The sequence below is a fragment of the Phyllopteryx taeniolatus genome, chromosome 7 (assembly GCF_024500385.1).
Source record: "Phyllopteryx taeniolatus isolate TA_2022b chromosome 7, UOR_Ptae_1.2, whole genome shotgun sequence".
Taxonomy (NCBI): Eukaryota; Metazoa; Chordata; class Actinopteri; order Syngnathiformes; family Syngnathidae; genus Phyllopteryx; species Phyllopteryx taeniolatus.
In genome coordinates, this window is record NC_084508.1 from 23,658,890 (window position 1) to 23,685,147 (window position 26,258).

At 41.0% G+C, this 26,258-nt stretch overlaps 2 protein-coding genes across 4 annotated transcripts; one reads left to right on the top strand and one right to left on the bottom strand.

Annotated features, from left to right (window-relative positions):
• Nucleotides 1-6,314: 6,314 nt before the first annotated feature.
• dmap1 (DNA methyltransferase 1 associated protein 1) lies at nt 6,315-17,181 on the bottom strand. 3 transcript variants are annotated; one of them, XM_061780027.1, is made up of 10 exons: nt 16,753-17,181; nt 16,445-16,536; nt 15,584-15,779; nt 15,336-15,494; nt 15,054-15,221; nt 13,075-13,260; nt 12,255-12,326; nt 10,959-11,031; nt 9,935-10,275; nt 6,315-6,953 (listed from the first exon to the last, which is right to left on the bottom strand). In XM_061780027.1, exons 1-10 carry the CDS (start codon nt 16,846-16,848, stop codon nt 6,894-6,896), a joined length of 1,443 nt encoding a protein of 480 aa, XP_061636011.1. In that variant the 5' UTR covers nt 16,849-17,181; the 3' UTR covers nt 6,315-6,893. The 3 variants fall into 3 exon arrangements, with proteins under 3 accessions (XP_061636011.1, XP_061636012.1, XP_061636013.1); XM_061780028.1 differs by lacking the exon at nt 12,255-12,326; XM_061780029.1 differs by lacking the exon at nt 16,753-17,181 and having other exon boundaries at nt 16,328-16,461.
• A 695-nt stretch (nt 17,182-17,876) lies between these two features.
• On the top strand, nt 17,877-26,034 carry hnrnpm (heterogeneous nuclear ribonucleoprotein M). Its single transcript, XM_061779551.1, has 16 exons — nt 17,877-18,095; nt 20,064-20,245; nt 21,714-21,766; nt 22,456-22,463; nt 22,574-22,667; nt 22,748-22,966; nt 23,064-23,217; nt 23,330-23,379; nt 23,467-23,524; nt 23,665-23,769; nt 24,327-24,371; nt 24,454-24,525; nt 24,608-24,703; nt 24,803-25,383; nt 25,472-25,523; nt 25,619-26,034. Exons 1-16 carry the CDS (start codon nt 18,022-18,024, stop codon nt 25,780-25,782), a joined length of 2,007 nt encoding a protein of 668 aa, XP_061635535.1. The 5' UTR covers nt 17,877-18,021; the 3' UTR covers nt 25,783-26,034.
• Nucleotides 26,035-26,258: the final 224 nt, after the last annotated feature.

Consider the following 26,258-nt stretch of genomic DNA (forward strand, 5'->3'; position numbering starts at 1 on the left):
GTGTGTTTGGGATCATTGTCATGCTGAAAGACCCAGCCATGGTTCATCTTCAATGCCCTTGTTGATGGAAGGAGGTTTTCACTCAAAATGTCACGATACATGGCTCCACTCATTCTTTCCTTTACACGGATCAGTCGTCCTGGTCCCGTTGCAGAAAAACAGCCCCAAAGCATGATGTTTCCACCCCCATGCTTCACAGTAGGTATGGTGTTCTTTGGGTGCAATTCAGCATTCTTTCTCCTCCAAACACGTTGAGTTTTCACCAAAAAGTTCTATTTTTTTATTTCTAAGTTTGTTACTTTGGTCCTAGCTCTCTGCAGGTCATTCACTAGATTCCCCCCCCCCGTGTGGTTCTTGGATTTTTGCTCACCATTCTTGTGATCATTTTGACCCCACGGGGTAAGATCTCGCGTGGAGCCCCAGATCGAGGGAGATTATGTGGTCCTGTATGTCTTCCATTTTCCAATAATTGCTCCCACAGTTGACTTCTTCACACCAACCTGCTTACCTATTACAGATTCAGTCTTCCCAGCCTGGTGCAGGTCTACAATTTTGTTTCTAGTGTCCTTTGACAGCTCTTTGGTCTTGGCCATTGTGGAGTTTGGAGTGTGACTGTTTGAGGTTGTGGACTGGTGTCTTTTATACTGATAACGAGTTAAAAACAGGTGCCATTAATACCGGTAACGCATGGAGGACAGAGGAGCCCCTTAAAGAAGTTACAGGTCTGTGAGAGGCAGAAATCTTGCTTGTTTGTAGGTGACCAAATACTTATTTTCCACCATAATTGGCTCATAAATTCATTAAAAATCAGACAATGTGATTTTCTGGATTATTTTCTCATTTTGTCTCTTTGTGAGGTATACCTATGATGAAAATTACAGGCCTTTCTCATCTTTTTAAGTGGGAGAACTTGCACAATTGGTGGCTGACGAAATAACGTTTTTGCCCCACTCTAAGTGGCCAGTCGTGATCAACAACAGTTATGCAAATAACGTAGTGACGAAGCTACGAGTACAGTAGTCACTGTAATAATGTCCCAACAGAGATGTGCAAAATTGGGGAAAAAAATGGCAACATGTCACAATAGAACAGCTGTGATGAAGGAGGTTTCCACGTTCAGCTTTACTGTCTTGAGCGTGTTAAGCTCCAGGTAGTGTTGGCCGCACCAGGCGCTCCACTTCCTGTTGATATGCAGTTGTCACTGTCTTTGTTTAGCCTGATGACTGTGGTGTCATCTGAAAACTTCAGGAGTTTGACAGCTGAGTTTCAGGTTTTCTCCAGATACTCTGGCTTCCTTCTACATTCCAGAAACATGCATGTTAGATTCATTGAATAGGCTCTAAATTGTCCATAGGTGTGAATGTGAGTGTGAATGCTTGTTTGTCTGAATACGCCCTGCAATTGACTGGCGACCATTCCAGGGTGTAACTTGCCTCATAGAGATAGACTCCAACTCACTCTAATGAGGACAAGTCATTCGAAAATAGAGAGATATAGTTCTGATATTGGGATCTCATTTGATTGTGCAGTTGCACCTAATGAAGTGGCCCGTGACACACACAAAACCTTTCCCATTTCCAATTTACTCAAACAAACCAGGTCAGAACGACTGAATGAAGCCTTGCCAGCTATACTTTAGTACACATATTGCATGAATACAAGCATGTATAAATGACTGCAGTATAATGGGGTGGCTGTGTGGATGTACTTTGAGCCATGACAGTGACAGCGCATGGGAATATAACACATGGAAAACCGCAAACACATCCCCACCCTCTTTGTGCTCCACGCTCCTCTGCGCCCCGCTGCCTCTCAGCCACGGGATCAGCTGCAGACGCTAATGAAACGTCACTCAGGTAATTGAGGTTCTGGCGGTGGCGGGCCAACCAGGCAGGCAGTCGGCCCGTGAGGGTGATGACACAAGGAGGCTGGCAGCCTTAGGAACCTGGTAATACTTCCACCACCACCCCACCCCGGCTGCTCCAGAACCGGCAGGGTGTAAAATATAGTGTTTATGCTGACATTTCTCCATGTCTTTCTCTTTGGGGTTAAGGTGTGTGCACAACATTGTTAACCACATGTTGCACCAGCAGCCCCAGTGTTGAGAGTCAGAGGTTAAAATCCTTTGTTATTGCACCAAAGAGTGATGTTGCCAGCCTCCACTGCTTACTGACCTGCACAGCACCCCAGTGAGTTATGGGTAATGTTTAATTCGCCTGCTGTGACAGCTGTGGATCCACATGGCAAATTGGATCCCCCCCATTTCTTTCTCTTTGCTAGGCTTGTGGAGGAGATGGAAGACATTGGCTGCACTGCTTGGCTAAGGTCTGTCAATCAAATCAAGTTTCTTTCTGACTGTCGTTGGTTGACCTTAAGTGAAGCTGCTTTATCCAAGTTTATGGGCAGTGTGCAATCACATGTCTGACATGGGTGGGATGGTTTCTCTTAACCCTGACAGGATTGCTGACTTCATCAGGTAGTACATGCAATCATTGAAAACTACATGTGAACACGGTGTCTTGGGTATATCCTGTGCTGATGGCGGAGAATAAAAAGTTATAGTTTGCCATTTTTGTCACAGGTGAAACAGACAAATTAATACCAAGACATCCCTGTTCAATACTGTATATTAATAGACAACACTCACATATACTGTACATTAGTGGCCTTGTGATGAAGTGAACCTGCACAAGCTAGTGCCGTCCAATACAAAACGAACAAATATTCTGCGCAGTGGGATACATTAATGCGCCGTTTTAAATGACAGTGTCAGAAAGAAATTAATTAAGCAATTAGCTTATTCAGCCTCCACAAAAGAAGGCTAGAACTGCTTTAAATTTACTATAATTCACAATTGTGTGATGAGGGCAGCAAAATGGATGAGTGGTTAGCACTTATCACAGTTCTGAGGTTCAAGGTTCAAATCACAGCCTTCCTTGTGAAGTTTGTGCGGACCCTGTTTGCATGGGTTTTCTGCAGGTCCTCCCAACTTCCGCCCACATTCCAAAAACATACAGTAGGCTAAGTGACGACTCTAAATTGTCCTCAGGTGTGAATGTGAGTGTGATTTGTCTCTATGCGGTGTACTGGGTGTACCCCATCTCTCACCCCAAAGTCAGCTGGGATAGACTCTAGATCACCCACAGTCCAAATGAGGGCAAGTGCTACAGAAAAAGGATGGATTTTGTGCAGCGTCATACTTTTTACGTAAATACTCTACAGTGGATACGGAAAGTATTCAGACCTCCTTAATTTTTTTACTCTTTGTTATTTTGCAGCCATTTGCTAAAGTCATTTATGCACTGTGAGCTGTAAGTTCTGAGGACCCGGGTTCAATCCCCGGCCCCGCTTGTGTGGAGTTTGCATGTTCTCCCCGTGCCTGCGTGGGTTTTCTCCGGGCACTCCGGTTTCCTCCCACATCCCAAAAACATGCATTAATTGGAGACTCTAAATTGCCCGTAGGCATGACTGTGAGTGCGAATGGTTGTTTGTTTCCATGTGCCCTGCGATTGGCTGGCAACCAGTTCAGGGTGTACCCCACCTCCTGCCCGATGACAGCTGGGATAGGCTCCAGCACGCCCGCGACCCCAGTGAGGAGAAGCGGCTCAGAAAATGGATGGATGGATGGATGGAGCTGTAAGGTCTTATATAGACAGGGGTGTGGCTTTCCTCATCAAGTCCAATCAGTATAATCAAACACAGCTGGACTCCAGTGAAGGTGTAGAACCATGTCAAGGATGATCAGAAGAAATGAACAGCACCCGAGTTAAATATACGAGTGTCACAAAAAAGGGTCTGAATACTTATGGCTGTGTGATATTTCAGTTTTTCTTTTTTAATAAATCTGCAAAAATTTCAACAATTACGTTTTTTTCCTGTCAATATGGATGTGTGTACATTAATGTGGAAAAAATGAACTTAAATGATTTTAGCAAACGGCTGCAATATAAAAAAGAGTGAAAATATTAAGGGGGTCTGAATACTTTCCGTACCCGCTGTATGTGACAGCGGGTTAATCCTCCATATGTTGTGGTACAGTATAGTACTTTTATCTGACGATCCAAACTAGACAGGCACAGTTTGTGTTACTGTCTATAGCAAAGTAGGAGAGATTCAAGGACAAGGGCTGACCTGAGGCCAATAGCAGCATAGAATTGGGGAATAGGAAGTCTAGATTTAGTCCAGTCTGTCCTACATACACTACTCTCCTCTGCATCCCCGGGACTTTAATGGGAAGGGGGGACAGTGGGGTTAATGCTTCGCTCTAAGCACTGCTTAGTACGAGTGATTGGGTTTACATCGTAGCTGGACATCCCCCACAAGCAAAAAATCCAGTGGAAATGACTTCCACCGTCCAGCCCTGCGGGCACTTTCAACTCTCTCTTCTTCTCCCTTTGTTGTGGCTTGGCATCCCACAGAGGGCATGGGTGAATTTGATGTGATGATTAAAAGTTTTCTCCCTCAAGGTAACCTCAATACCGGTGGAGTTGAAAGTCAAAGTCGGAGACATGAAGATGAGAGACAAGCATGGAGGTTACAATATGTTTGGGACGCATGGTGAAGCGCTCATGCAGACACTACACAAGACACGCTCCTATTGTGGCCTCCTCCTCCCCCTTTGCTGCAATCAATGATTGTATGTGACATGATAGGTATAAAGTGCCGCACCTCGGAAAAGAAGCATCGACAATCTAATCATTGTCACATCAATGATTACCACAAGGTGTGATGCATTTGAAGAGGCTTCTATCACATCTGCAATTACCTGCCTCTCCCAGCATTAGGCCCCTCGGTACACAGCCTTTCTCTTCACTGTGTGTTCAATAACCGGTGACAGCCTATTGGTGCGGCCGAGCGACCCCTTCTGCCCGACACTGACGTATGCCCACGATTAGCCGGGATACAGTTCAATTATGACGAACAGCCTGCACACCTTTTAGGCCGTGATTAAAGCTTCAGCTGGGCCTTGATAAAGAGATCCCATCAGCAGCACATAACACACTCTACACACTCATGCTTTACACATCAGTGTAGCAGAACCTAGACCAAAACACCTGAATGTAGCTCTTCTTTATCATTCACACATGACTGCGCACCGATTTTCAATTAGACTATAGTATTTATTAATCTCCACATTCTCTAAGCCCAATTTAAACACGATACACCCGCCGCCGCCGCCGTATAATTTAGGATAGGTTTAGATATTGAAAGATAAGAGGGTGAGCAGTTTTGATGAATGGATGAGCAGTGATGAAAAGGAGCTATCAGAAAAAGAAGCGCATTAATCCAGCATTGGGCTGGAGCTATGGAGTCGGTGGAGTGGGGGTGAGGGAAAGAGGGCAAAAGAAAGATAGCCTCTTGGCTGTGTTCTGTCAAGGGAGAAATTACACATTTGCGGAGGTTTTTTCAAGCAACGACGGGCACCATAGATCAAACCACTGGATTTATGATCCAATTTTCAACATGAAATATAGACAGAGAATCAATTTTACTCATGTTTACTTGCCGTCTCTCTTTCTCTCTTATTCAAACAGCACATAGACAAGAGTTTGTAACCCTAACAGCGGACGTTGAAAATGGATAGGCAATTCAACTACATTACATGCGGAATGTTTGGATTACCCTTTTGCAAAGACTTCATAGTGTATATAATATAATTTAAGCAATTTTCAACTTTGTCTGTCACAAAGCATAGTGACAAGATTCACTATATGAATATACAGTACAATGTTCGCACACATAAAATGGTACAAACAGTTGTTACATAATAGTAGAAGGAACAGGTTTATGCTTGTTTAGCTCTATATTGTCAAACTCATCAGTGAGATTGGTATTTGTAATAGCAAGCTATAATTTAACTCCACAATTTAAGCACTTTTACAGTGTTTTAAAAGCCTGACATTTAAGCATTTCCAAACATCTGTGGGAACCCTATTTACACTATTAGTGTATGTAATTAAAGATTCCCAGTGAGCCCCTCTTCTGGGCCAACATGTTCACAATTTGCATAGAAATGATGTCAACATAGGTTAAACGACAGCATTGACACGCAATTAGAAGAATTATCAGGAGGGAAACTAATTACGTTCCCATGACTGTGCCAACACGCTGATCGCTGCTTAATTATTGCAGTAATGAAGTCTTGAGTTGTCACTTAATTGTAAATGACACATAAAGCAAGGAAGTCATGAGTCTACAGTCTCCCTTGCAAATGTGTATTCAAAAGTAATGGTCATAACATTAAAGTGTCGGACAATGGAAAGGTGCCTGAAATGTGAAACGTATAAAGAGTAAACACGCAGGGGCACAGCAGGTGAAATAACACAATGCGGTTTATTGAAACATTGACGAAAGCATCATCAAGGTCACCTGAGGACAAACAACAGAAATGAGTCCGCAGTGATGGAAGCAGAGCTAGTCAGCACTACAAGAGTATACAAACACATCTTCAGTCAACGTTGCAGCACTATTAGGACACAAAAACATGTCTAAGGAGCCTAGTGGATTGTGGTCTTCCCACTCCAGAGCCTCCCCTTTCATTCCAATTCACTTCAATTACAAAGTCATTCCCATCTTCCTCCCCATGTCCCGATTAGTTCAGCCTGGCAATTTACAGTTGACCTTGCCTCATCTAATGCTGAACATTGGTAAGGCAGGAAGAAGAGCAGTAATGGAATGAAATGTCACTCAGTCGTCGCCTTTGTCCCAATGATGGTGAGCAAGCTGAGCCCAGATGGCTCAGGCAGGTGCCCTTAGTAGCTGAGAAGTTTGGGACTGTGTGTGTGTGTGTGTATATGTGTGTCGCATTCTGCTCTGCCATGTCTCACATGTTCAGCTGGCATGTTTTCTTAAGGTGAGCCCTTGTTCCTTTTCCCACCTTGTACATGTCCTCATCAAGGCTTCTTCACCTTCTTCACTGATGAAGAGCTGGATGCTGATTCTCTCCGTTTGCGCTGGAATGTGATAAATGACACAATCTTGTCAAGGCCAACTCAGGAATAACTCCACTGTCGGTCCACATGTATACAGTAGACCCCCACTATTGGTGGGATATAGGGAACGAGCTTGACCACGAAGAGCGAACATTTGCTAATAATTGACACTCCCTGAGTCCCTTATAACTGCTATGACAAAAAAACATCTGAAAAAAACAATCAGGGGATTGGGTTAAAAAAAAAAAAATGAGCGAGGGATCGGGAAAAAAAGTGAAGAAGCAGGGATTTCCCCGAATAAGCTTAAGCTGCCCCCTGCTCCAGTGTGCTCCATCAACAAGTGTGTGTGTTCACTGTGATGGGTAAAATGCAGAGAACAGATTTTGTGTGCATGCCTGCATGTTCATGACAATAAAGATGATTCTTCTTCTTGTTCTTAATGGGGAATAGCAAATGCCAAACCATGAATATGCGGGTCTTCACTGTAATTCCATTTTCCTCAAATCACCATTGTTATTATTGCGCCTTTTCCAGAAAAGACTTTCCTCAGGCTTCTGGTTGGCTAAATTAGCCTGACAGTTGGCAAGCCTGAGAAATTATTTGTATTTAAGTGAGAAAAATGTTGCAGACAGAATATTTTTTCAGAAATACATTTTTGACATTATAATTGTTATATTTTTAATTCATTTTAATGTAAAGGATTATGCTCATTATAATCCCTCAAGGGGAAATTCAATTCTGCTGTATATTATGTGTTACACACCACACAGAGAACCAGATCACACACATGCAGACATGCAAAGAGAAATATCAGGGTGAAAGAGGCGCGCAAACAGTGCTGCACCTCTTGAGCTGCTTCCTCAAGGGTACCTCGACAGTAGCCAGGAAGCCAACTAGCATCCCTCCAACAACTTGTTTTTGTTTTTTTAGTTTTGTCCACAGCAGGACTCCAAACGTGAACGTTTGGCTCCATAGTCCAAGACCTTACAGATGAGCTACTGCTGCAAATACACCAAAGGTTTTACAAAATGGCCTGTAGAGTGTGTGCGACACTTCGTTAAGACATCACACTGGACTACTAACCTGGAAATATACCTGAAAATGGTAAGAGTGCTGTAAAATTATTTTCAGGTAGCATGTTAGATGAGTGTATCACATGTTTTTTTTCCCCATCATTTGTCCCTCTTGGCTGTGTACTATACCATTTGTGTCTTGATTTAACTATTTAAAATAATTATATCTGTATTTAGATCATCTCAGCTATTCTGACAGACAAGAAAATAGATTAGATACTGCATAAGCATAGAGAATATTAAAATAAAAGGTACCGTAATTTCTCGTGTATAAAGCGCATTTTACCCCCCCCCCCAAAAAAAAAAGGCAACAGTGAGCATTATACATAAGTATAGAGGAAAATGGAAAAAGTTTTCACATTTTATAAATGTATACCGCCATCTAGGTTATGAAAAAGCTGTACACTTTCATTCCAATATGCCACCGCCACCTAAAGGTTATGAGAAAGGTGTACACTTTCATTCTAATATGCCACCGCCACCTAGAGGTTATGAAAAAGGTATAGCCTACACTTTCATTCCAGTATGACAGGGGTACATATGACATCATATACTGTATATACAGTTGTGCTTGTAAGTTTACATACCCTGGCAGAATTTGTGAAATTATTTTATTTTTTTTTTTTTTTTTTTTTAAATACCACTCATGACTGTTTAACTATACTGCTTTTCTGAAATGCTTGACAGTTTAATTTTAATCCCATTAAAATAAAATTGGCGGCACGGTGGACGACTGGTTAGAGCATCTGTTTCACAGTTCTGAGGAACAGGGTTCAATCCCCGGCGCAGCCTGTGTGGAGTTTGCATGTTCTCCCCGTGCCAGCGTGGGTTTTCTCCGGGCACTCCGGTTTCCTCCCACATCCCAAAAACATGCGTGGTAGGTTGATTGAAGACTCTAAATTGCCCGTAGGTGTGAATATGAGCGCCAATGGTTGTTTGTTTATATGTGCCCTGAGATTGGCTGGCAACCAGTTCAGGGTGTACCCCGGCTCCTGCCCGTTGATAGCTGGGATAGGCTCCAGCACTCCCGCTACCCTAGTGAGGATAAGCGGCTCAGAAAATGGATGGATGGATGGATTTTGTGATTTTCTGGATTTTATTTTTCTCATTTCTTTAATAGGTGCCACCGCCACCTAGAGGGTATGAGAAAGGTGTAGCCTACACTTTCATTCCAATATGACAGGGGTACATATGACTGCATAATATGTACAGTCGTGCTCATAAGTTTGCATACCATGGCAGAATTTGGGAAATATTGTTTTTTTGTTTTGTTTTGGTTTTTTTAAATACGACTGATGACTGAACAACAACAATCATTCATTTCTTTATGGTTATGTTTTGTTTGAGGATCATGCTTTTCTGAAATGCTTGACAGTTAAATTTTAATCCCATTAAAATAAAATTAAATGTGTTTTGCCTGGCCCTTCATGTTTTCTTTAAGGTATTCTACCCATCTTACAAATTCTGCATGGGTAATCAAACATGAGCACAACTGTGTGTTTCCTCATTTCTAAATAAAAGTAGGGCTGTGAATTTCAAAATAATACCAAGTAAATAAAATGAAAGTATTATGTGCTCAAATAAAGTGCTTAACTTTAGAATAATTATTTGAAAAAAACTAATAAAATACATACAATACTTCCTGCTTTGATCATATGGGAAGAAGGAAAATCATGCATTGTAAAAATGCATTATACATAGGTAGAAGGGTTTTCCAGAATTTTGAGGTCAACTTTGGGGGTGCGTATTATACATAGGTGCGCATTATACACGAGAAATTGTGGTAAGTTTAAAAGTAAGTTTGGCCAACAGAACTTCAGTGATGATTTAGTCAACTCTGTTGTTTTTTAAATGTACTATATAAATAAATTGGATTGGATTTTCAAAGACCAGATACTAACTAGTGCGCCTGACAGATAGCAAACTCACTGAGTTGGGGGTCAGTGGAGCTCCCACCACATCAATGATCTGTTCCTTGGCTTCAACCTTGATGTCATCAGTGCTGGGCCACGTCTGGGCTTCCCCCACCGGAGTGGATGCAGTCATGCTGTTGCCGCCACCGGGTTCTACGCTTTGCGGTGCAGACGTCGCCATAATGCCACATGCTCCTCCGTTGCCGGCCTTCAGCAGGGCTTCATAGCGGTGACGCAGCATCTGTTGTTCGTACTCACAATTGCTGTGTGCCTGCTTCAGCTCGTAGAGGAGCACCAGGTCACTTCGCAGCTCGTTGAACATCTGCACAATTTCTTCTGTCGGCATTGGGTTGAGATCTGCAGTACAAAAACAACCATGTTAAAAAAGATCAATCAACTAATTTAGGGCAAAAACAAACTACAAATATCTGGACAAAAAATCTTAAAATATCTTTATTCCAAGGGTGGGCAAATGTTTGTGTTCCAGGGCCACATTTGATTCTTTATTTTAATAATACAATAATGCTAATTTCTAATGTTATTTGTAATTATTGCAATTGTAATTAACCAATTGTTAATCAGCCAAAACGTATATCTACAATTGTTCATTTTAGCAATATTTTGAATTATTTACACCAAATAAACTTAGTTATTTAATGAGGTAAATTAAGTTTTAAAAAAATTAAGAAATATATTTTAATTAACCAATTTGAGGAAAACAATTGTTCAATTAATGCAACAAATATTACTCAACTCAATTAATGTTTTGTTCAATTCAAGTTTTATTTATTTATTAATTTTATTATTAGATAGCACTTTAAGAAAAACCAACAGCTGGAAAAAAAGGGCTGTCCATAAATATAAATCAAACATAAGACAAATCAAGTACACATCATAATGTAAATGAGCAGTAGGCTGTAATGTCACAAAGTTCAGATACAATGAGCATGTATTGAGTATTTATGAATGTATATATTCACAGTAAAAGGCAAACTTTTTTAAGGTCTATGTATTCTGTCTGTTGCAAGTTTCCCACTCACCCACTCCTTGATCCACCAGAATCTGCTCAATTGCCTTGATCTTCTTCTGGCCTACCGATCCAGGCAGTTTCATCTTATATCACAAAAATACAGAGTGTGAGAGAGAGAGAGAGACACTCAACACACTCACATATGTGATTTACGGGAGGCAAGGGATATGATGATAAACAAATCAGACTTTTTAATTCGTATGAAATGCACTTCAGCGGGTCAGATCAAATTTTCTTCATTCACTGAACTCTGTCTGACTGATTAGCAGGAGGGGAACGCCACTCCTTAGTTGGGCTAATGCATTTCCCATAGAGAGCAGCGGCTCCTCATCAGTCTTGAAGATGAATAAGGCCCCACCATTGCTTTCTCTTAAAAATACTGGCATGTCAGCAGCAGAATTAATCATCATGGTGCTAATGAGGGACAGTGAGCAGAAGTCAAACGTTCTGGTAGGGTGTCATGTAACGCATAGTAAACAACATAGTAAAACATAGTAAACAATAATACAAATCCCACAAAATGTGAATCTCAAATAACTGGCTATGACAGCAATCCTCCAGAAAGAACAAATCTACTTAATGCATAAAAGTTGAGGACTCAGAACATTTGTATATATTCTAATTATATGTTTGCAAAGGGCGGCACGGTGGCCGACTGGTTAGAGCGTCAGCCTCACAGTTCTGAGGACCCGGGTTCAATCCCCGGCCCCGCCTGTGTGGAGTTTGCATGTTCTCCCCGTGCCTGCGTGGGTTTTCTCCGGGCACTCCGGTTTCCTCCCACATCCCAAAAACATGCATTAATTGGAGACTCTAAATTGCCCGTAGGCATGACTGTGAGTGCGAATGGTTGTTTATTTCTATGTGCCCTGTGATTGGCTGGCAACCAGTTCAGGGTGTACCCCGCCTCCTGCCCGATGACAGCTGGGATAGGCTCCTGCACGCCTGCGACCCAAGTGAGGAGAAGCGGCTCAGAAAATGGATGGATGGATGGATGGATGGATGTTTGCAAAGTAGAGACCAAAACATGTTTGCAAGACCGAGTCTTTACCAAAAGCAATGACACTATTATGGATGGAGGGTGTGTTTGAGTTTTATGTTTAAATATATCCTCACTGTCGGGCAGAAAGTGAAAAATCCTATGTCCAAATTTTGTCAATTTCATATTACACAAATCTATCTAATTGATCAGTCCCCACGTGGGTCTGTTACATTTTATAAATGATTGTTGAAAATGGCAAAAAACCAACGATATGTGGGAAGTGGGTGAAATACAACTAATAAAATGTGTTGGAGCAGTGGTACACACCCTCTGGCTGCGCAGTGTAACCCCAGAAGATTTAAAATCTGGGAATTTGATGCCTGCTGTCTCTGGTACGGCCTATAAAAAGAAAATAAAAAATAGAAATGGATTAACCTGTCGTGACAAAATAAACTCATTTGCCATTAAGTACACTTGCAAAGTGAACTGAGGGTTTTGTATCAGAAAGTATGCCTTTAATCATCGAATAATGCTCAGTTTTATTCACACTGTCACAAAGGTTTTGATTCAACATTATGATGTCGTAGCTTTCTGTATAGTTAAATATACAGGGTGATTGAAAAGTAACTCCGTATTTTAGTACTTGTAATTTATTTCTGAACTATATTTTTTACAAGAAATGAACATGAGAAGAAATGAACATGAGAAGAAAAGTGTATTGCATGGAGTTTTATTTAAAATTCGATATGGGCGCCAGCATTAGCCACCAGTTTCTCAAGTCGCCTGGGAACCGCATTAACTGATTTCACAAGGAACTCTCGTATTCGCCCTTCAAGTTCTTCCAAAGTCGTTGGTTTGATAGAATAGACTTGCTCCTTTAGCCAGCCCCACAGAAAAAAGTCGCAAGGTGTCAAGTCAGGACTTCTGGCTGGCCACTCATACATAAAAGAAATTTAGATAATTTATTCATATGTTGTAATATTTGTAAGTATTTTAAAATAGGGAGTTACTTTTCAATCACCCTGTACATAATAATACCAATAATAATATCAAGTCAAGTATACGCTTCCGTATCTCTGTTTTACAGTTATTCAATTAGATATGTTGTTAAAATCATGCCAGCCACTTTTAAGAATCCGTTGCTTACCGGTTTCTCTGTTTCTCTTTTTTGTGGAAGTTTCTTTTTGGATACTCTCTTTTCAGCTCGTCTCAACTCTGTGGTCGTGTCAGCCGCTTTGATGAGCTTCTGCAGATCCTGAGCGTTCTTTTCCCGCTCCTTCTTCCTTGTCTCAATCTTTCTCAGCTCCTGGAGCAGGTATTCCTCTTCTGCCACCTGTAGGCAAAAAAACAAAAGTACAAGTAATATTAGCAGACTGGTTACTTGTTTAAAATATTGTATTGTACTCTTTAGAATAAAACCTTGGAATCAATTTGAGCACATTCGATGTTAGCATAACTTTGCTGGGAAATTCTTAAATCTTCTTTCTCCTGTCCACTTCAAAAGTATTGGAACAGCAAGGTCAATTCCTTGTTTTGTTGTTGTTGTTGTTGTATACTGAACACATTTTGGTTTCAGATCAAAAGATGAGTATGTTCAGAATACCAGCTTTTATTTCATGGTATTTACATCTCGATGAGATAAACAACTCAGGACAGAGCACCTTTTGTTTGAATCCACCCACTTTTCAAGTGAGCAAAAGTATTGGAACATGTGACTGATGGGTCTTTCTAGTTGCTCAGGTGTTGCCTTTTAGATTGATTGCTTAAACATTAGATCGTGCTTGTTTTTGGCTTTGGGTTTCACCTGTGAAAACTGCATTTGCTGTTAAGCACCAGAGAGCTGTCTAAGGAGAAAAGCAAACCATTTTGAAGCTGAGAGAAAAAATCGCTCGGAGGTATTGCACAAACATTGGACATAGCCAATACAACAATTTGGAATGTCCTGAAAAATAAAAACTACTGGTGTACTGAGCAACAGACATTGAACAGTTCGGCCAAGGGTATCAACAGCAGTTGATGACAGAAACATTGTGAGCGCTGTGCAGAAACACCCAAAGACAATAGTCAGTGACATCACTGCCAACCTCCACAGGGCAAGGGTGAAGGTATCACAATCCACGGTTCGAAGAAGACTTTGAGGGAAGAAATATACAGGCCTACCACAAGATGCAAACCACTCATCAGCAAAAAGAATCGGAAGGCCAGATTGGATTTTGCAAAGTACAGAGATGAGTCACAAAAGTTTAGGAACAAAGTTTTATGGACTGATGAGACCAAGATTAACCTCTACCACAGTGATGGAAAGGCCAAAGTATGGAGAAAGAAAGGATCTGCTTATGATCCAAAACACACAAGCTCATCTGTGAACCATGGTGAAGGTAATGTCATGGCTTGGGCTTGCATGGCTGCTTCTGGAACGGGCTCACTCGTCTTTATTGATGATGTAACTCGTGATGGTAGCAGAAGAATGAATTCTGAAGTCTACAAAACCATTTTGTCTGGCAGTTTACAGAAAAATGCGTCCAAACTAATCAGGAGACACTTCACCATTCAACAAGACAATAACCCAAAACACACTGCCAACACAACAAAGTACTTCATCAGGGGGAAAAAATTGAAGGTCTTAGACTGGCCAAGTCACTCACCAGACCTTAACTCAATAGAGCATGCATTTTACCCCCTGAAGAGGAGACTGAAGGGAGAAACAAACAACAAGATGCTGTAAAGGCCTGGAAAAGCATTTCAAATGAAGATTGGAACAGTCTGGTAAAGTCAATGGGTCGCAGGCTTGATGCAGTTATTGCAAATAACGGTTATGCCACCAAATATTAAATGCTATTCACTTTAAGTTAATTTAATCATGTCTGTTCCAAAACCTTTGCTCACTTGAAAAGTGGATGGCTTCAAAAAAGGTGCTCTGTCCTGAGTTGTTCAACACATCTAGATGTGAATACAATGAAATAAAAACTGGAATTCTGAGCTTTTGTCTCATATTCATCTTTTGATCTGAAACCTAAATGTATTCAGTATACAACAAAAACAAAGGAATTGACCTTACCGTTCCAATACTTTTGGAAGGAACTGTATATGAAGCAGTTCCATGTTAGAAAAAGCAAGGGTTCTCACTTGCTCAGGTGTACGATTGAAGAGTTTGTCCAGCTGCTCTTTGCGTCGCCTTTCATGACCAGCGTCAAAGATGTATATTTTGGGCTCGGTCCCTGAAGGCGCACGGACCTTGGTCAGCTTTCCACAAATACCATAGTAGCGCTCTTTGAGGTCTTCTACGGACCGTTTCTGAAAGCATGTATAGAGAATGTTTATTACTGAAAATAAAATGAACCCTTATGATTCTGCTCTAATTATGTAATCCTAAATGAACAATAGTGCGGCAGAGGGAGCAGTGATTACTCTGTACTGCTGGTGATCATAGCGGTCGTGCACAACTACAAAGCGCAGGTCAAAGCGTTTGCACAGATCAAACAGGTGGTCCGTCTCTGCCTTAGTCCAGCTGTCGTCATGGAGATGAAGCTGGTATTCCTGCTCCGAGTAAACAGGTACCTGCACTGTCTATTCAGGGAACCAGTAAGAAGTGGAGATTATAGTACTTAATGGGGGAAACATATGTCGTCGGTCTCAGGAGAGTAATGAGTTCCCACCTTGTTGAAGCGGGCAAAAGGGTAGTCTTTGCCCTCCTCTGCCACCCGTCGCCAGTGGTGGAATATGGCACCATCCCTTCGGGCTGGATTACTGAAGGACATCCATTTCCATGGACGAACCTTTTTACAGCCCAGCTTGGCTTTGACTGTCCTGTAGCCCTGGGTGGTGTCACTGGGCAGCAATGGAGGCGCATCCCTGGGAAATGCCAAACACAAAACAGGATTGTTTTTGATATAATGACAAGTGTGTATGGAATTTGAGAAGGGAGATATGCAGAGTTAAAAACAAACACACACACAAAAATAAAGGATGGTCATCATTGAAACACACTGGATTACTAAAATGGATAGTTTTTTGAGACTCCTACTTTGGAAAGATTGTTGGTCCACCTCCAGCCACTGTATGCTGGTCAAAGTTTTTATGAACATTTATGAACAAAAACATCATACAATGTCAGAGTGCTGTTAGGGTGCAACTGCAGTAGAAGTGTAAGGGCACTTAAGTAATGTACAGCAATTAATAAGATACTGTACAACCCATTCATGTTAAATCAAGCTTAACCTGTTCCCACATTCAAGACAAAACCATCCATCCATCCATTCTCTACACCGCTAATCCTATTCAGGTTCACAGGGCGCTGAAGCCAATCTCATTTAACTTCGGGCGAAAGGCCACCTACTCCCTGAACTGGTCGCCAGTCAGTCACAGGCCACATACAGAGACAGACAACCATTCAGACTCACATTCACACCGTCACTGAGCGGGGACTGAACCCACGCTGCCTGCACCAAAGTCAGGCAAATGTACCACAACACCATCTGTGACAAAAGACAAAACCATTAACTGAAAAAAATGCATACTTTTTATCAGAATACAGCAGCGCATAGACTTCTCTGTGCATTCCCTCTGGCCTCTTGAAGGTCAACGTTTCAGTTGTTTTCTTGGATTTTTTCTGTGATAGATAAGAAATGGATTACCTTTCAACCAAGCACACCTTTAACATACTGTGTAGGAAATCATGATTCACATGGATGCTTTTCACGGAAATAACCTTGGTTCTTGAGAAATAGCTAATTTACGATTTCTCGGATTTAGGAGCACCATAGTTATATATGTACCAACTTCAATGAAAAGGAATACTGAACTGTTTTTTTTTTTTATCTCTCACCTTGTCAGAACTGATGAGGTCTTTCTTACTGATCGGGCCATCGTTATCCCCTCCCGTCAACTCCAAAATGTCCCTCACATCAGCACCGGTAGTCATGATTTAAATGCTGTAAAGTGACGCTTCACACAACTCGTAATTCCAGCGTAAATAAATACTAGCGCTTATCCATTTACGTCTACAGAACGCGTTGCTCGCTAAAGGATAATGCTAACGCTGTCATTTGTGCAGTATATTCAAACATAACTGCACATCACCACGAAATGCCAGTGGGCGATCTGTTTAAGTAAATTTTGTAGATAAATGTAAAAGGAAGGTTTATCAAAACAACTGCTAATATCTGGTTCGTTATTCAGTGCTATTGTTCAGGTAGACCAGCAAACAACTACCAGTTCCGGCTCGCTTGTGGCTGACGTCTTCTTCGTTGTTTTACGTATACGTTGGTTGTCAATACACGAAACAGCTCCACTAACAGGAGTGGAATGATTTTACCGTTACACAATTTGGTACTGTACTTCCCAAAAATGTAGCGTCTACGTCATTAATGTTATTCTAATTTTAGTTAATTATCAAAATTTCTTGTATTTTTCTTGCGGGATCATAATGATTCTAATAAATGTAAAATGAAATATATATATATATATATTCGTGAAGCCGTTCCCCCCTCTGCTGTTCATAACTTGGACGTACAACCATCACAGCTTAGTCAAGTATGTTTTGATAACAGTATGGAAACTATTCCGGAAGTGTGTTTAACTATTATTAACTTGGGGTTCACATAAGTATCATAAAATACGGTTTGAAATTAAAATAACACAATTTGCTAATGTCCATTAACGGTTTAATAAACTCAACATGCCTCCAATATTTTTCCATTTAAAAAAATAAAAATACATGTTGTTCGGCAAACACGGTTGGTGCATTTCTTTAAAAAGTCAGACTCAATATTTGCTGATAGCAAAATGAATTTCTTTCCAAACAGAAAACCAATAATAGTACTGTACATCCATGTACTGTAAGCGCAGTATTTTTCTTGTTCTTCACACTGTCCTTAATTTTATTTTTGGAGGAAAAATACGGAAGTAAGTAGCATCTTCTACGTTCATTTTCAAAATTCTGCATCCGTCGTCCCTCCCTCACAGAGTTTTTGTCCGCCATTTTCAGGAGGTCGTGCGCACTCTTTGCCCGCTCGTAGTCAACTGTAGTTACTCCGCCGATTTACTTTTTAGAAAAGTTCAACGCATTCATTTGCAATCACTTTATCGTCTAAAGATGTCTAACGAGCAGAGCGAAGATACTTCCGACAAGACTGGTCAGGAGCAGCAGCAGGCGCCGCAGCAACAAGGGTGAGGTCTATTCGTGAACCTTTCTTTGTTAGCACTAGCTAGCTAGCAGGCTAACGAACCACACGGTTGTGACGATTTGGCGACATCATGGAAACATCAGGCTAAATCGAAACTTTAGCGTGAGTGTGGGTATTGACAGTGTCCTTGTATATGGCTTTCATGCGGAACCGAGTCCGTCTGTTTCCTGGTTTAATGATTATTTGAATGGTTCGCTACGGACGAGCAGCCATTTTACGGTTGAGGGCTATGCGACGCTGCGTTAGCAAACTGCAAGCTGACTTCATTAATCCCCTTAACGCAGCAATTGTATTTTAGTGATGACTGTGCATTTATACACTGACATAACTAGTGGGTATAAGCGGCAAAGAAAATGGATGGATGGATTATTTAAATACAATTAAACACCAGGTTTTAAAGTGACCATTCCTCTTTCTTGTATGTCTTGTGTTACTACCAAGACCACATTGAGGCATTTGAAATAGACTGTTGGTTAACAAAAAATACATTAAGTACAGTAATACTCTGATATTTTATTCATTCTATATAGGTTATTGGTAGGCTTTACAGGATCCGGATTTTTGCGACCGATCAGCGAGTTTAAAAAAAACCATAACCGATCTGATCACAAGATGGAGCAATGTGTCTATTTAAATGACTTGTTCATTTACTGTATATATTTGTGTACTTAATTGCTAAAAAAAATATATATATTTACAATAAATAACGTTAGTTACAATAAATAACCTATATTTTCATCTATGTATGCCAGTGAGGTATAGTGACAGACACAACAAATGAATGGTCTTCTATTTGATGGCAGGAAGTACGTACAGTAATTAATGTATCCCCTTTTTGTGACATTTTTGTTTATTGGTGTGCTGTGAGATTTTTCAATTGTAAAATATGTGCCTTGGCTCCATAAAGGTTGGAAATCAATGCTCTAGTCAGCAGTCAGATCCAGCCAACATTACAACATGACAGAAATAATGGGTGCTAACTTACTGTAATTAAATTACTTCACACACACAGCAATCGCTTACAACCGTTAGTGCTAGCACTAGCTTCCTAGGCTACATAACGTTTTGTTGCCTGCTTGCAAGCCGTATCATATTAAACGTATGTGAACATACCTCAAGCAAGCCTTAAACGAACGTCCTCTCCCGAGAACCAGTGATCACCAACACACGTTTTCCCCCATTTTGTTCTTATAAACACACGGCGTGGTCCAATAGTGTCGTCGTCGCCATGGTAACAACTGTATCCGGTCGCGTTTGAGTTGACACGATGAAGCCGAGTGATCGTAAAAAACGGGATGCGATGGTATCGGAATACAAGATTTTATTGCAGTAGTCTGACATAGTGCGATTGTGAAAGAGCAAATTTGTCTTGTATTCTGATCGGGCATTACATCCCACGCCGCTGACATGTTTTTTGTTTTGTTTTTATTACTTTATTGGTCAGATATTTACAGTACTACGTCAAAAGACATGCGACAAGGCTAAAAATAAACTAACTTTTGGGTTCGAATATATTGTACACAACGGCGACGTGGAGTAAATGTCTTTTGCGGAGCCGATTAATGTCATTGATTGGATCGGCAAATTATGACATTAAAGCCAATCAACATAAAATGCGAATTGTCGCTCGATACCGATCAGGCCGATGTAAAGTCTAGTTTTAGGCATGTCAATATCTGTATTTTAGCGCTGTATGTCTTCTACGTTGGTGAGCTAAAGACAGTTTTGCACCTTGGTGGACAGATAATTATTCTATTCTTTAAAAAAAAAAAAGCTAGCCAGTACTTCTGTGATCTATAGTAGACTTAGTCTTTTACTCCATTTCGTCAAGCTAGCCAGTACTTCTGTGATCTATGTGACTTAGTCTTTTACTCCATTTCGTCTTCATCAGCATGACGAAAATGTTTTGTTTTTAAAGTTATTTTGTATTTATTTTTGCTTCTCCACACAGAGAAATGAACGGGAAGGCTAAACACGAGGGCAATTCTAGCAGGAAGGAGAGGCCCCAGAAGAGAGGTGGCGGTGGACGCTTTGAACCCTATGGAAATGTGAACAAGAGATACCGAGTTTTTGTCAGTAACATCCCCTATGATGTGAAATGGCAAGCCCTCAAAGACCTAATGAAGGAAAAAGGTATGTTTTCTGGATTAGTGGCTCATTCAGGCCATGTCATTGAAGTGGAGAGTGATAGTTTGGGCTTTTTGATTGGACTACTAGTGCTTTTAACAGGCTTTGGGATTTTTCAGTTACACACTCATTGGAGAACTTGTGTGGTTTGGAGAGAGGCCCCATCTTATTTTTTGTGGTCAGCTAATGATTTGCAGTAGGTTTGCACTGAGGCTGCCGTCCTGGACGTCTGACAGAACGGCCATTTCTTTTTGAATTTTTTTAAGCAGAAGCTTCTCGTGGTTTTTAAGAAGTCTGTTTAATTCCATATGGCGCACTACAAACGAGTAATAGCCCACGGTGTGTGTTAATGCGTGCTAAATGAGTTGAATTCAACTACAATGACTTGCATGACAGAAAATCTGTCTTGCGTCCACTTGACAATGTGCAATACATGATGTCTTTTTTGTTGTTGTTTTTTTTTCAAAACTTCCAGAAATTTGAAGAGTCTTAAGAGGGAGCTGGGAATTCTCTTTTCCTATGTACCCTATTGATTTTGGACTGACTTTTGGTCCACCATTGTGGGTCCCCCGCCACCCCCATTATTTATTTATTTTAAGTAATTCAGCATCTTGGTGCTTATAAAAGCATGTTCTGAAATGGTTATAGAGGACCCTTTAAGAAGAGCTAACTCGTATTTAACTGACTGTGGAGTTAAATTTTATTTTCTTCTTTTAGGTGTGCCCTTGACAAGCAAAATGTTTTCTCAGCAGGTCTCCATGTTGTGCCAATCAAAGATGTGTGTTGGGATTGTTTGGGGTACAGGTCTACAAAATGAAACAACTTCTTACTTCACACTGTCCTTGTCTTTTAGAGGTTTGGTCCATTTGTTGAACAGGCCCGGTATGAGGAGTGAATGCGTGGCTGTGGTCGACGCTGAATCTAAATTGTACTTCATAAGACAGTGCACTAAGAAAACAACTTTTAAGAGACTCTTCTGCTCGCCCATATCATTACTGTAACTGAGGCTATGGTCTGTATATTCCTAGGTTTACATAAAGACTCAGCTGTTTGAAAAGGTATTCATGCATTGACCTGAGGTTTACGATGGTGTCTCAGTGCACACAGGTTAGCAATGAAGTGAGCCATGGTTTTGAACAGGGTATGCAGACTTTCTAAAACATTTTGTCAATCATTAAGTAGGTGTTTTCTTTCCAAATGGAAAGACTCATGGCAAAACTTGTATAGCCTTAGTCCTTTGTTTTGGTGCTTTGGGAGAATCCGTAAAAAGGACAGGGTAAGGAGTACAATTTGTTTAAGAAAAAGTTTGCTTTTTGTAGACCTGTACCATATTGTGCTGCGACAGAGGTGCTGGAGGAAGGCTCGGGATTGCCAGTCTGAGCTCACCGGCCACCTTTCTTGTTTCCACTCTAAACCCCAATTGTTCTCTCGGCTTCTCTCCCTTGGTGTGTGTCGTCTGGGATCTGATTTGTAGTGGGTGAGGTAACGTACGTGGAACACTTAATGGACGCAGAAGGCAAATCAAGGGTAAGTGCAAATATATACAAATACACAATTTTTGAACTATCCTTGACAAACTTGTGTTTGTCAGCTTTAGTTTCTCTTTTCATTGTTGGGCAATTGTCAGATTCCGAAACCTGATGGAGCGGGTGAGATTGTGACATGTCGGAGGCATGTACTTTGTGGTGTCGACTGTGGCCTTGACGTGAGGTCATTTTAGGGTTGATGCTGTTAAAGGATTTCAGCTTTCTCTTTAGCTGTGAGATAGCTTTACACACAAACGTACGTATTTGGTTGCTGGAATTCCTTCTCATGATCTAGAGAAGGTTAAGTCTGCGAGTGGCGGTCGAATGTCTTAATGATGGTTGTTTAATCCAAAAATATTTTTAGATTGAAGAATGTCTTTCCTGGAATTGTAACCTCCAGTATCTCAGTTTTGAGGAATCTCTAATTTCATTGTGGATATCCTCGTTCGGGCATTGGACAGAAAAAAAAAGCACGTGACGGCTTTGTGTTACTGATGAGAGATTTTGTTAAGTTATTGAAAAGTTGTGGCGCCTGTTGTGGCCAAGTGTGTGGTAATTCATGTTTTGATGTGCATGATCTTCATTTAGTGTTCCCAAAAATTATCTTGTAAACTCTAGTTAAGTATGATTTTTCTAACTTGAACCTGTTTATTTTATTCTGGGTTGTTCCGTTGTCTTCAATCAACAAAGGGTTGTGCGTAAGTAACTTTATTACTTACATTACAGGACAATAATCTGTCATTATTTCAATCATGCACTTCCGTGACATTGCTATAAAACTTCTTACTGTTTTTTTCTGGTCTGCTAGTGTGGTAGAGTTTAGGACTGAGGAGCTGATGAAGAAAGCAGTGGAGAAGGTCAACAAGCACAACCTGAATGGCCGTCCCCTGAAAGTGAAAGAGGTACCCCACAGAACCAAATACTACAATTATTCTCCTTCTCCCCATTTTCCAAATGGTCACTGATGAATATTTTTGTTTAGGACCCTGATGGTGTTATTGCTCAAAGGGAAATCAACAAGGGACAAGGGGGTGGAGGACCCCATGGTGGCATGGGTGGAATGGATCGCATGAACATGGATAGAATGGGCCCTGGACCAATCAATATCCCTCCCAGCCTGATGAACAACCCCAATATTCCCATGGAGATCATCCATGGCCTGCAAGCGGGAAGGATTGGCAACACAGTCTTTGTTGCAAATGTAAGACTTTATTATATGGTGGTTGAAAACTAGATGTGACTTGCTATAAATCCATCCATTGTTGTAAGTCTTAACTGTACTTAATGTATGCCTTCAGCTTGACTACAAAGTGGGTTGGAAGAAGCTGAAGGAGGTGTTTGGTATGGCTGGCCTAGTGGTGAGGGCTGACATCCTTGAGGACAAGGATGGGAAGAGCAGAGGGATGGGCACTGTAACATTCGACATGCCCATTGAAGCAGTCCAAGCTGTCTGTATCCTTACAAATTGGTCACTCATCATTGAGGTGTTGGAATGATGTTTTAATCTAACTTGACAAAAGTCTCAAATACCTCCATTCTACAACTTTCCTTAATGATTTTGCAGCCATGTTGAATGGACAGCTGTTGTTCAACCGAATCATGCATGTAAAACTGGTATGTAAACCAAATATACACAATGCACAATATACAATACAATTGATCTGCTTTTGTGATTTCATACAATGTTTTTCTCTCTTTCAGGATGAGAAGTCCATGCCTAAAGATTTTGGACCACCTGACAGAGGTGCATCTCTTCCACGTAAGTGCAACATTTTTGAAATAACAAACAAATGCACCACACAGTAGCTTTCATATAGAATTCTGTTCTACCTGTTAAACCAAGGTTAATCAAATGAATGCCTTTTTTTTTTTTTTTTTTTTTTTTTTTTTTAAACCCAGGTGGCCTCAGTGGTGTTGGTTTGGGTTTAGGGCCTGGTGGTCAGCCTATTGATGCTACCCAGCTTAACAGAGGCGCTGGTGGAATGGGCAACGTGGGCATTGGAGGTTATCGCCAAGTTGTTACTTAAAAAGAGAGCAAGAATACAGTGCCATGAGAAAGTATTCACACCCCTACACGTTTTCCACATTTTGCTATGTTAGACTTATTCTATTCTTGAATCCAATCAAACATCTCTGGAAAGAGCTAAAAATGGCTGTCCACCGACGCTGCCCATCCAACCTGACTGACCTTGAGAGGATCTGCAGAAAATGCAAATGGGAGAAAATGCCCCAAAACAGGTGTGCCAAGCTCGTAGAGACATACCCAAGAAGATGGCTGCCAAAGGTCAAAATATTCAACAAAATATTAAGCCAAGGGTATCAATACTCATGCACCTATTATCTTTAAATGTTTACATTTTCAATAAATTTGCACAACTGTCTGAAAATGTTTTTACTTTGTCGTTATGGGATATTTTATGTAGAATTTTTAAAAAGAAAACTACTCAAATCATCTTTATAAGTCTGTAACATAGGAAAATGTGGAAAATTGAAGGGGTGTGAATACTTTCTGGTGGAATTGTACATTTGATTGCTCATTGGTCTCCTGTCTTCTCTCATAGGAATGGATGGAATGGGCTTTGGCAACATGGGAAACCGCATGGGAGGTATGTTCCAGTATTAAAATCTTCACAGGCACTTGAGTTCTGCATGTTTGTGACACTTATGTATTGTATTATGTGTTTTGAGATGGAATGGACAACTTTGGAGGAATGAATAACATGGATCGCTTTGGCTCTTCTGGGATGGGCAGAATGAATGGTAAGGTGAAATGTGTGACACATAAATAGCAAAAGTGTAATGATTGCTCTATGCCCAGTTCTTCCTTCTCTTGCGTTATCAGATATGGATCGAGGCATTGGTGGTGGGTTTGACCGGGAGTTTGGTCGAAATGAAATGGGCATGTCTCGCAATAATTTTGGAGATTCCTTTGATAGAGGTAAGTGATGATGTTTGTTGACAACTTACTGGTGCTGTACAAGGCATAAGGCATGCACATGTAACTTTTTTGTATTTTGACTTTTCTCCCCCGATATAGGAAATTCCATGGGTATGGACCGCATGAATTCTGGAATGGACCGTCTAGGATCAAGCATGGATCGCATTGGGGGGATGGATAGAATGGGCCTCGACAGGATGGACCGTGTGTCTGACCTGGACAGGATGGGCTCTGGCTTTGACCGACTGGGTTCCGGGATGGAACGGATGGGGCCTAGTATGGACAGGCTTGGAGGTGGCCTAGACCGTATGAGCTCTAGTATGGATCGCCTTGGCCCAACTGGGTTTGACCGCTTGGGCCCATCAAGTTTGGATCGCATGGGTTCCGCTCTGGAGTTTGGCTCCCCAATGGGTGTGGATCGCATGGCTAACACTGGGCTTGACAGAATGTCCAGCAACTTTGACCGCATGGGCTCTAATGTAGGTCTTGACCGTTTTCCATCTGGTGGCCTTGATCGTATGAGCTCTGGAATGGACCGAATGGGATCCGGTGGAGTCGGTGGTCAGTTTGATCGTTCTACTGACTTGGATCGTGGGTTCGGTGGAAATTCCTTTGGGGGAGCAGGAGGCCCTGGAAGTGGAGGAAATATCAGGAAGGGTTGCCAGATCTTTGTCCGCAATGTGTGTACCTCATCTTCTGTAAGGTTATCGGTACTACCAAGACTTTCTCAGACAATATGATTAATACTTTGGCTTTTTTGTCTTGTAGCTGCCATTTGACTTCACCTGGAAGATGCTGAAGGATACCTTCAATACATGTGGTACAGTTGATCACAATCGTCAATGCCACAGCATGGATAGGAAGCAGTTCCATATTAATTGGCATGTTTTGATGTTTCTGTACATTTCTTTGCAGGCATGGTCCAGTATGCTGATATTAAGATGGAGAATGGCAAGTCCAAGGGCTGTGGTGTGGTTCGCTTTGACAACCCAGAGACTGCTGACCGTGCCTGTCGTACCATGAATGGCTATCGTCTGAATGGAAGAGAAATCGATGTTAGGATTGATAGAAATGCATAGGTTTTTTTTGTTAGCAATTGTCATTTAGTTGCTGATGTTCATTACACTATGGTCTAAAATTGCCATACAGTCTCTTCATATTCACTTGGTTTGGTATTTGTCACCGTGAAATTGTTTTAGTAAAATGTTTTTAGTTTGTAAAAGCTCTTTTTAGTTTGTAAATGTTACTTTTTTTAGAGACCTTTTTTCTGTCATGCTTCATCTGGCCGCTTTGTTCTACAAGGTGTTTTGATAATAAACTTAAACAATTCATTTTGACTGTTTTTGTCATTGCATTTAACACACAAATACAACCCCAAATCCGATGAAGTTGGGACCTTGTGTTAAACATAAATAAAAACAGAATACAATGATTTGCAAATCATGTTCAACCTATATTTAATTGAATACGCTACAAAGACAAGATATTTAATGTTCAAACTGATAAACCTTATTGTTTTTACCAAATAATCATTAACTTAAGAATTTTATGGCTG